The 12533-nt window shown below is 41.7% G+C and overlaps 1 protein-coding gene across 1 annotated transcript in view; it reads right to left on the reverse strand.

Annotated features, from left to right (window-relative positions):
* CNTNAP5 (contactin associated protein family member 5) overlaps nt 1-12533 on the reverse strand; it is a 772432-nt gene that overhangs the window by 119777 nt on the left and 640122 nt on the right. Inside the window, exons 15-17 of the mRNA XM_012755965.3 lie at nt 11709-11836; nt 11362-11532; nt 2407-2625 (exon numbers count right to left, since the gene is read on the reverse strand). Coding sequence (XP_012611419.2) covers nt 2407-2625; nt 11362-11532; nt 11709-11836 — 518 coding nt within the window. The remainder of the gene's footprint in view (nt 1-2406; nt 2626-11361; nt 11533-11708; nt 11837-12533) is intronic.

Raw genomic sequence — 12533 nt, forward strand, 5'->3', positions numbered from 1 at the left:
GTGATTGCAATGCTGAAGGATGCTCTGTTTTGATTGAAAGATCCTTCAGTGGACAAAAGTATCTAGACAGACACATCCAAATTAATATTTAAGTAATGCCACACTTAATCTATCCCAGTAAGGAGTGCATACCAATTATACCTTTCCCTGCCTAGCAAATATAAATATCTAAAAATGCAATTCTTCATGTTGGTGACTATAATGAAGCAGAGCTTATTTAGTTAGTTAGTTATTGAACACCTGAATTACACAAAATGGAAATGTTGGGACTTTAGCTTTTCTGCCCGCCTCACATTTCTAAACACGCATATTGCTGAACACTAAACAGTAAAATTCAAACCAACAGACTAAAATGACCTCCAGCAGCCTTTTTTCTTCTTTCAAGTACATTAAGACAAATTCAATAAAGCAGAGTAACATCTGAGATGGGCCTTATTGGAGAGAAGCATCGCAGAAGCAGGTGCTCTTGCCGCAGCTGACCTTGGCTCCAGCTCCGGCAAGCACCTCCAGCCCCATCCACAGGCTCCTGCAGCGCTGCATCGTGATCAATTTAACTGAGACGTCTGCAGACAAAATCCACCACAAAACACAGCTGCTTCCTCTCCCTTCTGACTTGCACAGAGTTTATCACATATTCAGTCCATATGATAATTTCATAGCTACATGAAATTTACATGAGAGGGTAAAAAATATGATTCCATCTTTGTATATACCTTTCAGCCAGGAAGATTCATAAATACTGCCTGAAGATAAATTAAACTTTGGCATGGAATATAATTTATGAAAATTGTGAAATGTTTCAATTGATTTCACCAAAAAAAAGATACTAAATTTTGATGACTAGCAAACTTCCTCAGAGAAATAAAATGTGATGTTTAAATAGAATTAAAGCAGCAATAGAAATTTTTAAAAAATTTAGTAGTAAATCATATCACTTACACGGATTATTAATTAAGCAAATGACTTACAATAATAAAAAATGTTTTTAATCACTTATATCTTAGATTCTGCTGGGTCTATAAAACATGACAGAAGAATAAAGAAATACGTTCTTATTGAGGAGAGAGAATGACATCCTCACATTCTGTTACCTGTTTCCCTTAGCTGGAGTGATGTTAGTCACTACTGTCCTCAGAGTTAAGCTTGCACAATCCTGACTGAATTTAAAGGGAGCCAGTAGGAAACACCCAGTGCGTCCTGACGGCATTTCGTCCCTAGCCGTGGAGCCACATAGTGTGGGAGTTGGTGAAAACATAAATAAATACATAAACAGAAAAGGAAAGAAAGTTAAGTCTGGACAGACTGACAAATTCTGTCACTTATTTTATATCACTGATCTAAGCATCTGAACTTCAAGTTTTATATAAGAGCACACTCTTGGCTTAGGTAGTATTGCAATAGCTCTAACATTTAGAACTTTTTTTTCTTTTCTTTCTTTTTCTTTTCCTTTTGTATTTTAAAGGGTTACAAGCCCTCCTCAATCCACTGCCAAAACTCTTTTTAAAATAATGGGTTTTTAAAATAATTTTTTTAAATAATAAAACTCTTTTTAAAATAATTATATTAGGCCAGGAAACTACCTCTACCCCTCTCTTTTGGTCTCTCCCCACCCCTACACACACACACACACACACACACACACACACACACACACACGCGCACACACACACGCGCGCGCGCGACCACATGCTCCATTGCTCTATTCATCTTTCAATCCTCACCATCCAACAGGATGCCTGACCTGTTGCAGATGCTCACTAACTATTTACAGAATGACAGAAGGGAGGAATGACCCAGGGAATGGCATCTGGATCCTTGGATCCCTCTCGGACCATGATCAGCAGTGGCTGGCAGTCCAGACAAATTGTCACAGGATGATTCCAAGTGGTGTGATTTTAGGGAGAACCAAAGACGCCCCTAGTTTATAAAGGGATAGTTCCTCTCCCAACCATATCACTGATGACTGAAATCTCTGAGTTGGCTCCAGCATCTCATTACGCCCGTAACAGTGATTATAGGAGTCAGGCATCACCAGGGAGGGAGTTCCCTACTGCCTTACATCACACACCAACTAAGGTGTAGAGAGTTGACGTGTCCTTTCCCTAAGAATAGATTTTGATTATAATGATAAAAAGGGAGTCTATGGACATCTGAAGGTAATATATACAAGGGGGAAATACACAAAGACTCTGGGATCTCCCCAAAATCTGCTAAGGGGTAGCATAATCTTTAATTGCTATGATGAATGAAACCAGAAAGAAATAATTGGTAGAATTAAATGTAGGATCATAAATGCTTTATGACACACTTTCCCAGGTCTAAAATAAAAGAGATTTTCCTTGGACCTTGGTCATGCAGTGGTCTTACAGGGGTTTAGCACAAAAGCCACTTTAAGACGTTGCCTACCTACAAACAATTGGCTGGTCAGCTGCAGTCGGAAGTGGCCCTCGTCCGAGGTCTCCCTGGTGCTGCTCGGAAGGCTGTCTACCTGGAGGGAGGTCTCCTTGAGGTTCCTCTCGGCCCGGACATAATGCCATTGGTTGTCATTCAGAGGAGAAGGAGACTGGACCACAAGCTCTATAGGGCCATTCCCAACATCCATGGCAAAAGTGATCTCTGAAGGAGCTGAAACCAAAAAGGAGAATAGGAAGAAGAGTGAAGGCAGTTGTCGGTGCATCCAAGGCACAAGCATGTGCGTGGGAGCAACAATTATAAGTCAATATCAATGTAGAGAGGACTTCTTCCAAAATCCCAGCAGCACTGAAATCACCATTAATAGTAACAACTACACATGATGTGTATATACATGTCCCAAGCTCTTTTTTTTTTTTTTTTTTTGCCCAGTTGGTCCATATCGTGCAAGTTCAGAAAACAAGTTAGGGACCTGGGCCATCGGTGCCTTTCTGATAAACACATTTCAGTGCTGAGGTTCTGGGTATCCTGGGTCTATTCTGGCTTTAACAGCTTCCTCCTGGATATCTGTAGGCCTAGGGTTAGCTAGGCAGCTCCACTGCTGCAAGGAGGAGACCTGTGCCCTGGGAAGCCCAGTGCCCTCTTCCATATTTCATTAACGCATGTGATACAAGCATTCATGATAGCCTCTCCCCCCACAAAAAGAGGTTACAAGTTGCAGTGCCTGCAACCAAACCCAAGCCTCTCGCCTTTATGCCAGACTCCTTACATGATCCTTTCTGCCTCTATAACAATATGCATATCATAAAAGCCAGGTGTCAGCCAATCAGGAGTAATAGTTCCAATGATGATGAAATGACAATGGTGGTGGTGGTGGTGGTGGTAGTGATGGCAGTGGCTGACAGTTCAGACAAGTTCAGGTGGTGGTGATGGCAGTGGTGGTGGTGGTGGTGGTGATGGCAGTGATGGTAGTGGTGGTGGTGGTAGTGGTGATGATGGTGGTGGTGATGGTGATGGTGGTGGTGGTGGTGGTGGTGGTGGTGATGGTGATGGTGGTGGTGGTGGTGATGGTGACGGTGGTGATGGTGATAGAGGTGGTGGTGGTGGTGATGGTGATGGTGGTGGTGGTGATGGTGGTGATGGTGATGGTGGTGGTGGTGGTGGTGGTGATGGTGGTGATGGTGATGGTGGTGGTGGTGATGGTGGTGGTGATGGTGGTGGTGGTGGTGATGATGGTGGTGGTGATGGTGGTGGTGGTGATGGTGGTGGTGGTGATGGTGGTGGTGATGGTGGTGATGGTGGTGGTGATGGTGGTAGTGGTGGTATGATGGTGGTGGTGGTGGTGGTGGTGATGATGGTGGTGGTGATGGTGGTGGTGGTGATGGTGGTGATGGTGCTGGTGGTGGTGGTGGTGGTGGTGGTGGTGATGATGGTGGTGGTGATGGCGGTGGTGGTGGTGGTGATGATGGTGGTGATGGCAGTGATGGTGGTGATGATGGTGGTGGTGATGGCGGTGGTCGTGGTGGTGGTGATGGCTGGTGCTGGTGTAACCATTAACAGAGACAGATGGAGATGGCAGCACAGTAGGTACAACACACTCCACGTCAGGAACCATGCTAAACAATGATAGTTGAGTGTCTCATTTTAATTCTCAAAACTACTCTATGAGAACATCAGCCCCATTTTATGAGTGAAAAAATTAAAGTTTCAAAAAGTATAATTTTCTCAGTTTCCCAATAGTAAGTAGAATATGACTTCAAAGAATTCTTCACTGTTTTGCTCTATTGAGTATATTATATTGTATTTTCCATTATCACCCGAGAATTTCCTCAATCTAAAGGAAATGGAAAGGTTGATGACAAATTGAGGTTGAGGAAAGAACAGTCTCCTTTGCATAACCAGAGCCTCCTGCGCCAGACATTCCCTTCCTTCCCAGTACCTTATGATTATTCCCTCCCCCTTATCCTCTAAAACAGGCAATGTGTATTTATTTGACAAAGTCTAAATTACCATAAATGCCAAAGGTTAAACAGCACCCTGGATCACTCCTTCCTAAGCCTGTAAACCCTAACAGAAAGCCATCCTCAGTATGAGAAACCCACATCGTGCAGAATTTCAACTCACTGAGAGTTGAATTGCTTTGCTTTCTGGTGGGCCCTGATCTTGAGAGGCAGATGGCGGTAGCTGTAAAAAAGGGATTTGAGAGCATGGACTCTGGAGCCACTGTGACCAAAGGTGAGTTTTGACTCTATCCAACTTTCTCATCTGAGAAATGGGAATAAAAAAAGTACCTAATCATCTGGTTGTTTGTGCATGAATCCTAGTGAAACTCTTAGAATTGTCATGGCACATAGTACCTGCTCAACAAGTGATAGCTATTGTTATTATTACTGTGTTGCATGATTTGCCAAGCCAGGTACATTGGCTTTGGTTTACAAATCCATGCATTAAAGGAAACAGAATTTAAGGGAACATATTGGATGATAAGTAATTAGATAACTAAGTAAGAGTGAAGGTGGCCCTTAGTGTCATTCCCGTTTCCTATTCAGACCACTAGTGCCACCTTGCAGCCCTGCACATCTCAAAATCAAAAAACACTAAGAGATGACTGGGCCCCACATTAATTTTTCTCTATAGAAAACAGAATAAAGATTAGTGAGAATTTTGGGAAGCAATGTTAAAGATTTTGCTAAAAGCCTTCCTGCAAAGCTGGTCTTGTGGATATTAAATTCCACTCAGCACATCTTGATGGAGGGCTTACTGCTCCTCTGTGTCTGCCCCTGCCCCCTGGCCACCACTTCCATGTCAGGCTTCCTGTCCGTGCTGACCTCTGCCCCAATCTTCATCCCCTTTTTGTGCAATGATCTGTTTACTGTCTCCCCAACCAGTCTGCAGACTCTTAACGAACGCCTCATTGATTATGTACCCAGCAGCTAGCACTGTGCCTCAAATACAGGCAGCTCTCACCCAAATTAAGGTTTATTCATTAAAACACTGCAACACCGCACACACTAAATGCAATTTTGCAATTTTCTTTACTTTTTGTTTTTTAGGTTTATACCAAGATATTAGGGTTCTTGGAAAATCTTTTAAAAGTAAGTTTATTCAAGTAACTATTAAAGACCTACTATATTTAAGCCATTTCTCCTAGAACCAAGGAAGCATAAATAAAATGCAATCATAATTGCTAATATTTACTAAGTGCTTACCATGAGCCAGGTCTCTTGCTAAGCATTTTTCATGAATCAACTCACTTAAGCCTTGCTACAACCTTATGAGACATGTAATGTTTTACAGCTAAGGAGCTGAGGCACAGGTAGCTGAGTGAGTTGCCCCAGTGGGATGGGGCAGAGTCAGGACTTGAATCCAGGTAATGTGAGCTCACTTTTTAAAGCACTCCTTCAATGACAAAACCTCTGGAGCTTAAAACCTATGCAGTTTCCCTCGGCAGGTAAAGCTAGAATAGATAGTATAGATGCCTGGAAACAACTAATGGGGAAGAAGAAAAAAAAAAAGTGAGTGAATGAATGATGCATCCAAGAGGGGTGAGTATGTGGCAGGGGACATGAGGCGTACTTGAGCTAGCTCCCACTTGCTGGGGGAGTGGACATAACCCAACTGCCCTGGCCAGGAAAGCGGGGGCCTGTGGCAGCATCCTGTGAGCTCCATTGGGAACTTTCCTTCTAGCCTCGCCTTCTTCCAACCGCTGACAAATTTCCCTCCCCATCTACCCTTTTGTGGTTCAAGACAAAGCTAATGAGTGTCCTCCACCTTTCAGTGGGTCATCAAGCCAGGCCCTGTGCTAGACCCTGGGAATCCAGAGATGAATAAACAAGATGAGCTCACAGTTTACTTTTGAGAAGACTGACAAAGAAAGGGCACATTGAGTGCTGTAACAGAGTGTCTACTGCGTGGTCCTAGGAATGAGAAGCCTTCTAAGGAAAATTCCTGCGTGATATTCATCCTAAACTACCCCCCTGCCCATTAGCAGTGGTCCCCAACCTTTATGGCACCAGGGACTGGTTTCATGGAAGAGAGATTTTCCAAGGGGCTATTGGAAAGCAGAGCTCAGGGGTGGTGTGAGTGATGGGGGTGGCTGTAAGTGCAGAGGAAGCTTCACTGGCTTGTCCCCGCACACCTCCTGCTGTGCCGCCCAGCTGTGCAGAACAGCGGCCTGCGGCCCAGGACCACAGCATTAGAGAACATCCTGAGGACCCACCCAGCCCTCTACCCCAGTACTCAGCCCCGAGCTTCACAGAGACGGAACCACAGCTCCACTTCTGCATCCTCAAGCCCCACCCCGTCGGCTTGGCAGAGAGCTCAGGGTCCATTTGTAGAATAAAGAAGTTGCACGGCCTTCACCTAGTCAATGAACCATTCTGACCTCCCACGTATTCATCTCTAAAATGAAATATTGTTAAACTTTTTTGGAAACATGAACTCTTTGAGGACATGATGGCAGCCATGATCCCTACCTCCAGAAATAAAAAGCACATACAGTTTTGCACAAAATTGACGGGCTTCCTGAATGACCCATGTTTCAAAACCTGGAGGTAAACAATTATATGTTTTCTTGAGTTCTAACATTCTTGAATTCTGAGGTGGTTTTGCAAAGCAGGAACAGTGTTGGGCTCTAAGGAGCCCTGAAGGTCTGGTGGGGTCCTGGGCCCTGACCTTTCCCAGCTGTGGGACTCCGGGCTTGTCACTGGCCCTCCCTGGGCTCATCTTCCTCATCTGCATATTGAGCACTGATAGCCACATTATCAATATAATGATAATCTCAGTTCAGATTGCTTTAAAACAAAATAAAACAATGAATGTCAAGAATTGGGTATAGTATCTAGTCAGAATAATTGCTCAACAACTCAACAAAAACTTAATTGTTAATAGTATTAATTTTTACTATTTTCTGAAATTCTGACTATAGTATCTTTCAGTCAACATTACATTTGATAATATTCTTAGTATGATGCCTCTGAAATTTAGAAATGGAATCTCTCTTCCTCTCTCTCTATACACACATACAATTTTTTCCACTAAGTAACTCAGTAACTAAGGACCACCCCCTTTCTAATAATACTCAGAGTTTGCTTTGGAAAACTATTCCCTCTTTCCCTTTTCCATGGGCTCTGGGAAAACTAGCCCACTCCCAGGTGCAGGGCTGGCCCGGCATAAACCAGTCTGCAGTCTGCACTTCCTGGCCACAGGCACTGGCGCCCAGGCTGCCGGGCGAGCTGCATCCCAGCATTGCCTGGAGCTGGGAGAGCAGAGCTTCCTCTCCAGCTGGGTAAAGCTCCACCAGGAGGGGGCTTACTTTAGACACAAGTAGACATTCAGAATTCAAAGCAGAGAGAGGAAACGATCAGACCACTGATAACTTTGTTAAACTGCTGAATGAAGCCAGTCCCGCCTCCTCTGGACTGAGTCACATGCTCCAGGACCACTGAATTTCCATTCTTGCGCCTGCCAATTCAGATTGGGTTTTCTGTTAATTGCAGCCAAAGGCATCTGGTTGGCATATGGGTGTCTCCAACCCTGTGTTGTCTAAATAAGACAGAAGCGGGGAAGAACTCGCCCAAGGCGGCTCACAAACCCACTTGGAGGAACAGAAATCTGAATCCACGTTGAGTTCTACAGTCTAGCCTCTTTCTGCTAAACTAGGCTGACTCTGCAAAGCCCCTGCCTTCCAGTCTCCTCACCTACTCCAAAGTATCCACCTATGCAGCCACTGTGAGATAATTGTCAAAACAGCTGATTTTTTTCACAGTTCCATTTGAAACGTATTCACTAAGACTTGAGAACATAGAAACATTCTTTTCATAGAATACAGACTATTCCCAAGGCTACAAAATTCAAATATCTTAGTTGGAAGCAGCTTGGAAGGGAAATTTCATGGAAACCTGCTGTTCCCTGTCCAACCATTTGGATGTATCAACCTTGGAAACTGCTGCTCAGATAGTTATGGAGGAACACCCCTTGGGAAGGAGGGAATCTATTCTGAGCCACTGCATCTGTTAAAAGGCCATTTCCTTTCCAAGTAGCTGAACTATAGAGGTTTCTTACCATGAACCCTTTAGGGTAAAAGTTCCATCTGCCCAAAACGCAAAGTTCAAATGTAGCTTTAAATAAGGAATGAAAGATTCCCTTTTCTCAATTTGGCCTCTTTTTCTTTTTAAAATTAATAATAAAAAATATTTTAAGAATTATGAGGCATTGAACTTTTTAAGATTTTTATATAAAATCTTGGTTTGGAAAATTATATTCCCCAATCTAGTGATAAAGTACATACCAAACAATTACATCAAGGGATTTTTATTTTTACCAAATTTTATCCCAACTTGCATTAAAAACACTTTATATAACCCAAAGGGCAAAATACTGTACCACAAAGTACAAATTGGACATTGATATGTAATTAATGCTAAATCATCAGTCATTACCTTATGATAACACACCATGACATTTGCCACTGCTTTAATGAATCGAAAAGCCGTGGGGCCTGATTTTTATTAAATTTACACTGCAGTTATTATATTTATATTATGGAATGGTTGGCACTCACTTCCCATTTTCAGAGGCTGGCCAAGTTAGGTATGAGGGATCTTATTTCACACCAAAGCCACAAGAGCTTCCTCCCATTAGTAGTCTAAACTGTTGGAGTAAAAGGAGGCTAAAACTACCACTTAAGGAGATCTCTTTCCTTGCATGTGCTGTGCTGTAAGTGCAGAAGAACCGCTTAGCTGCTTGGGGACTTTCAGGAGACTTAAACGCCACCACCCTCTCCTCCAGTCAGTGTTTCTGTCTCCTCTTCTGAAGCTCTCAAATTTCCAATTTCTGTTGCTGAGACATTACTTATGCTTTCAAGGGCTTTTTGTGCAGTCACATCCTTATTGTGATATGGTCAATTGCCTTAATCAAACTATGGAAAACATCCATTTAGACACACGTAGATGGGGCACCTCAGGAGAAAGTGTCCATGGCAGGGGCACGGTAAGGCTGCGAGTGCAGTCCACCCTGTGTGCAAGCAATAAGAGGTTGCATAGAGCACAGAGAACCTAAGGACAATAGCAAAGTAACGAGAAATGCACGTGCTTTCTTATTATCACCACACACAGTAATTCTAAGCATTGTCAGCGATAAAACGTTCCTCCACCAAACAAATCTTTCGTTGGTCTAAGTCTTAACAGATGCTGAAGCTACTGTTAATTTTTAAGAATGTATATGTAAACTTCAAACTAGCATATTTTTATTTTCTATCACTTAATAAATACTATATTCGACAGGGAAATTAATACAAAGAACTCCAGATTTGCCATTGGCTCCTGAACATGCAGACTCAAATACACGTGTTCACTTTCAAGAGTGAGAACTCAGATTCTCGTTCTCATCTTTACGTTTGCTGTGCTAACACGATTTGACTCAAAGTGACTGCTGAGTGCACGGATGTGCAGAACCACAGGGGTTAGAGGCACAAACTGCAGCCTGAGAGAGCTCAGGCAATTTCAAGTCCTTAGGAACTTTGTAGTTTTTTACCTAACAGAAGAGAAATCTATGATGGATTTTCTGGTGAAAACAGTTCAGTGGAATTTTTTCAGTTTTAGACATATTTGAAAGTTGCTAGACTCAATCCTGAAAAAAAAGGTGAACAATATTGTAATTTCTAGAATTTATTGTAAAATGGAATTTTTATGATCTTTAACATATATATCATTAGGTTTAAAACCTTTCCTATTTGTATGTCCATTGCTTCATGTGAAAAAAATTAAATTTAAAATAAATAAAAAATATCCTTTGCTCAATATGAAAGAAGATAAATGGACAAATATGATTATACTCTCTTCTGAACATGAACATATGTGGAAAACCAACTCTGATGAAGTCACTGATAAATTTATAAAAGTAAAAACTCAGGAATAGAAATTTTAATTTTATTAATATGATTGGACTAGACCAACATGTAGGTATGCTTATTTTTTTTCCCTTTTTATAATTTTTTTTTTTTCTGAGACAGGGTCTTGCTGTCCCCTGGGCTAGAGTGTAGTGGCATCATCATAGCTCACTGCAACCTCCAACTCCTGGACTAAAGTGATCATCATGTCCCAGCTTCCCTAGTAGCTGGGACTACAGGTGCATGTCACCCTGCCTGGATAGTATTTCTATTTTTTGTAGAGATGGGGTCTCACTATGTTGCTCAGGTTTGTCTCTAATTCTTGGCCTCAAGCGATACTCCAGCCTTGGCCTCCCAAGTGCTAGGATTATGGATTTGAGCCATCACATTTGGCCAAAACAATGTATTTTCTTTTCTTTTTTGTAATAGAATATATTTTTACTGGCATGATTACATATGTTCAGTAATAGAACATTTCACCATCTTTATTTCTATTATTTTTCATTTCACTTCATGATCATTACTGATCATAGCTTGCATGTAGGGGCTGAAGTGTTAAAGCATGATCCACAACCTGGCATTATTTTATTAGATACACCACTGTTCCTGGGAAGTGGTAAAGAAACCATGGGAGTTGGCAGATAAGTCAGAAAATTACTTTTTGAGCAAAGATACAACAAAAAAGTAGATCCCAAATATGAATAGAATGCATAATATCTTCTCAGCTTTCCATGGAAAATGTAATGAAAAAAGTCCTGTGGTGCGGAAGACTAAAGTCACAGCTAAGAAACACCGATGGATCAGGTAATGGATACTGTAATAGGTATCCAAAGGAATTTTTGGAATGTACATATATTGATGAAAGAATGATTGATTAAATACTGATAAATCATAGTAAATCATAAGGTATTAAAAGGAATTAGAAATTATCACTGCTAATTTTACAGATGTCCAGTGAGATTAATTGATGGTATAAATATGTACCAGTGATTGGTGGCAAAGATAACACTAAAACGTGTTCTGTTGACCGTTGCATTAGATTCATAATTGAGGGCACTTACAGCTTATTTCGAGTCGAATGAAGTCTTTAATGCCAAGGTTTTCTAGGAACACTCCAGACAAAGCCGTGGTTTTAAAAAAGAAGGAGATATCGGCACTGAATTCCGCGTGGAAGGGAGGGAAGTGGAGGTAAGAGGCTTCGGTATAAAATGAGACAGCATTCCAGAAGTGTCCTGCAAATGAGAAAATCCTTAAGCATGGTTTGTCATTTTCAGTGGGGTTTAGAAAGCAATGGGCATGTGGATAATTTGCAAGACTAGGGGACACTGCAGGGAAAGGGGATAAGGAGGTAAAAACATCTTGTGCTCATGTAATGCAGAGAGAAAGCTTCTTTCGATTTAGTACTCACGGTCGCCATAGCAACGCAAGGGACCAATTCTCCAAGCAGCTTCTGAGTTTGATCTGCCGGTATCAGTGATGACTATCTGAGTGACAGGCAAGTGGTCTTTGAAGGAAAGCAAGCCAGTATCATTTGCCCTAAAAAACATAAGTTTAAGAAAAAAGGAGGACAAAATGTGGATAATCTAGGGACAGTTTGCCAAAACCCCTCTTTTCAAAAGCGATTTGGGTGGTTGCAGCAAGGTAGGAGCAGAGAGGAAGACAACAGAAGGCCTTTCATCCCAGAAGCAAGTGTGAAAGGAAAGAATGCCAAGGACAAACCCCACGGCCAGCTTCCAAAAACAAGTGGGTTTTACATCTTCCCTACATATGCTTGCAGAAGCATGGACAGTTTACATGGATTTCTGCTGCTTGTTGTGGCTAAGAACATCCCACCTGCCCAATGTGTGCTAATGTGCCATTAAACGTTACCTCTCATTTCCATAAAGAGATCAGCTCTTTCAGTAACTAACGTGAAATAGGCGTCACAAATCACACTTGAAAATCACTCCAAGGACTTGTTTTAGCCACATGCCAACAGGCTTTAATCACTCTAGATGTTTCTTACAAGGGTTAAGCTCAATATACTACTTACTGCTTTGCTGCTTTTCATTTTGTTTTTAGTTTTAAAGACCTTGGTAGTTAATGATCCTGGCTGTTTCTCCTTTCCTTTTTTCTTTCTTTCTTTCTTTTTTTTCTTTTTTGGTGAATCATGTAAATAAGATATTGACTAGTCACCTTTTGACAAGCAAGTTAAAAAAAATAGTAGTAAGCCATTGTTCCCCTCTTTTTAAGT

The sequence above is a fragment of the Microcebus murinus genome, chromosome 8, assembly GCF_040939455.1.
Source record: "Microcebus murinus isolate Inina chromosome 8, M.murinus_Inina_mat1.0, whole genome shotgun sequence".
Lineage (NCBI taxonomy): Eukaryota > Metazoa > Chordata > Mammalia > Primates > Cheirogaleidae > Microcebus > Microcebus murinus.